At 42.6% G+C, this 1,456-nt stretch overlaps 1 protein-coding gene across 2 annotated transcripts in view; it reads left to right on the forward strand.

Moving 5' to 3' along the window:
* Positions 1-1,222, forward strand: part of si:ch211-71n6.4 (para-nitrobenzyl esterase) — a 25,761-nt gene extending 24,539 nt beyond the window's left edge. For both annotated transcript variants that reach the window (XM_024262992.2, XM_024262993.2), the window contains one exon: positions 507-1,222. In XM_024262992.2, the coding sequence (XP_024118760.1) occupies positions 507-649 (143 nt within the window). In that variant the 3' untranslated portion in view covers positions 650-1,222. The remainder of the gene's footprint in view (positions 1-506) is intronic.
* The last annotated feature ends 234 nt before the right edge of the window (positions 1,223-1,456 follow it).

Here is a 1,456-nt window from a genome sequence, read left to right on the forward strand (position 1 = left end):
GCATTATCACAGGTCTTCTTTTCCTTTCAGCTTTTCCCTTCAGGGGTCGCCACAGCGAATCAGTTTCCTCCATCTAAGCCTATCATTAGCATTATCACAGGTAATGCTATATATCTAGTACATAATTATGTTTAAAAGTTACTGTTTTAAAGTTTTAAAAACGTAGTTTTAGAGTGTTGAATAAATGTTTATCCTGTTCATCCCGCGACTTAAGGTGTGTTTTGGATTTTGGCCCCTTGAGCGATTAAGTTTGACACTCCTGCTCTAGACTTTTCTTTCTCCGCTCTATCCCGATATATGAAAGTCTTGGTGTCATATGATCCTGGGGGAGCGCAGGCTAAAATGAGTCATCTCTCCTCTGGGATCCGTTTTCAAATGGTTGAACATAGCGTGAGAATGAAATCAAACACAGACAGAGTCTGAATGAAAAGATCTGGAATCTTCTCTGATATTTTTTTCTCTCAGCCGGTCTCGGCCTCCTGACTCTGGGTTTCTTGCTCTTACAGGGAGGATGGCGCCGGACTGGTCAGATTACCCAGAATCCACCGCCCTGCTGTCTTCCAGCCTGGACCTGGTCCAGAACTACTCGCAGGCCCGCTGTGACCTGTGGAGGAGGAGTGGCCTGTTCGAGTACGCCTGGATGAACTGAACAGTCCTTCGCTGCCCGTCGGCGCCGGTTCAGGGCAGGAGGAGCTCGCACACAGAACCAAATCAGAGGAGGCTTTTTGTGATGGCTGTCCAGGTTAAAGCTAAGAGCTGTGGTGTAATTATCTGTGAGTGAGTTTGAAGTGTGAAGAAAATGACAGGAAGTTCAGCCTCAGTGCCTTTAGAATATTTGTCTGACTTCTGAAGAGTCTTCAGGTGAAAAGTCACTTTGGCTTCTTTCATAATTCATGGGGAGCTGAAACAAACTGAAGAAGAAAGAAGATGACCAATTTTTTACTTTATTGTTGAAGTTCAGGTATGAGGACCAAATGATGACTGTGTTTGTGTTTTGTTGTTATTATGGGATGTCCCCTGCACTGTTTTCTTGTAACAAACGTGGGTGCTGCATGTCTGCACGTTTCCTGCTCCACTAGCGTTCCTGCACCTACAAACCTGTGTGTTTGAGTCCATCCTAAAAGTGCCACTCATCTTTAAACCACTCAGAGAAGCTTTGCTTTGTTGCTATTTTTGTTGACATGCTTCACGTCAAAATAAACATTTGTTGTTAACATAAAAATGTTATCCTCTGATTTCATCAATATCATGACCTGTTGGTGTTCAATCCCTGGAGGTCCTGAAGTTACGGTGGCCTTTAAGTTCAAATCACATCAACAAATCATTCGACACAAAAACATATTAAAGATCACAACAATTAAAAAAGAAAAATAACTAGAAAAGTTGCATTACCTGTGATAATGCTAGTGTGCTTTTTGCTGAAAGTAGTCTCTGAAGATGCTGAAGCTTTTTGCTG

The sequence above is a fragment of the Oryzias melastigma genome, linkage group LG3, assembly GCF_002922805.2.
Source record: "Oryzias melastigma strain HK-1 linkage group LG3, ASM292280v2, whole genome shotgun sequence".
In the NCBI taxonomy this organism is placed as follows: Eukaryota; Metazoa; Chordata; class Actinopteri; order Beloniformes; family Adrianichthyidae; genus Oryzias; species Oryzias melastigma.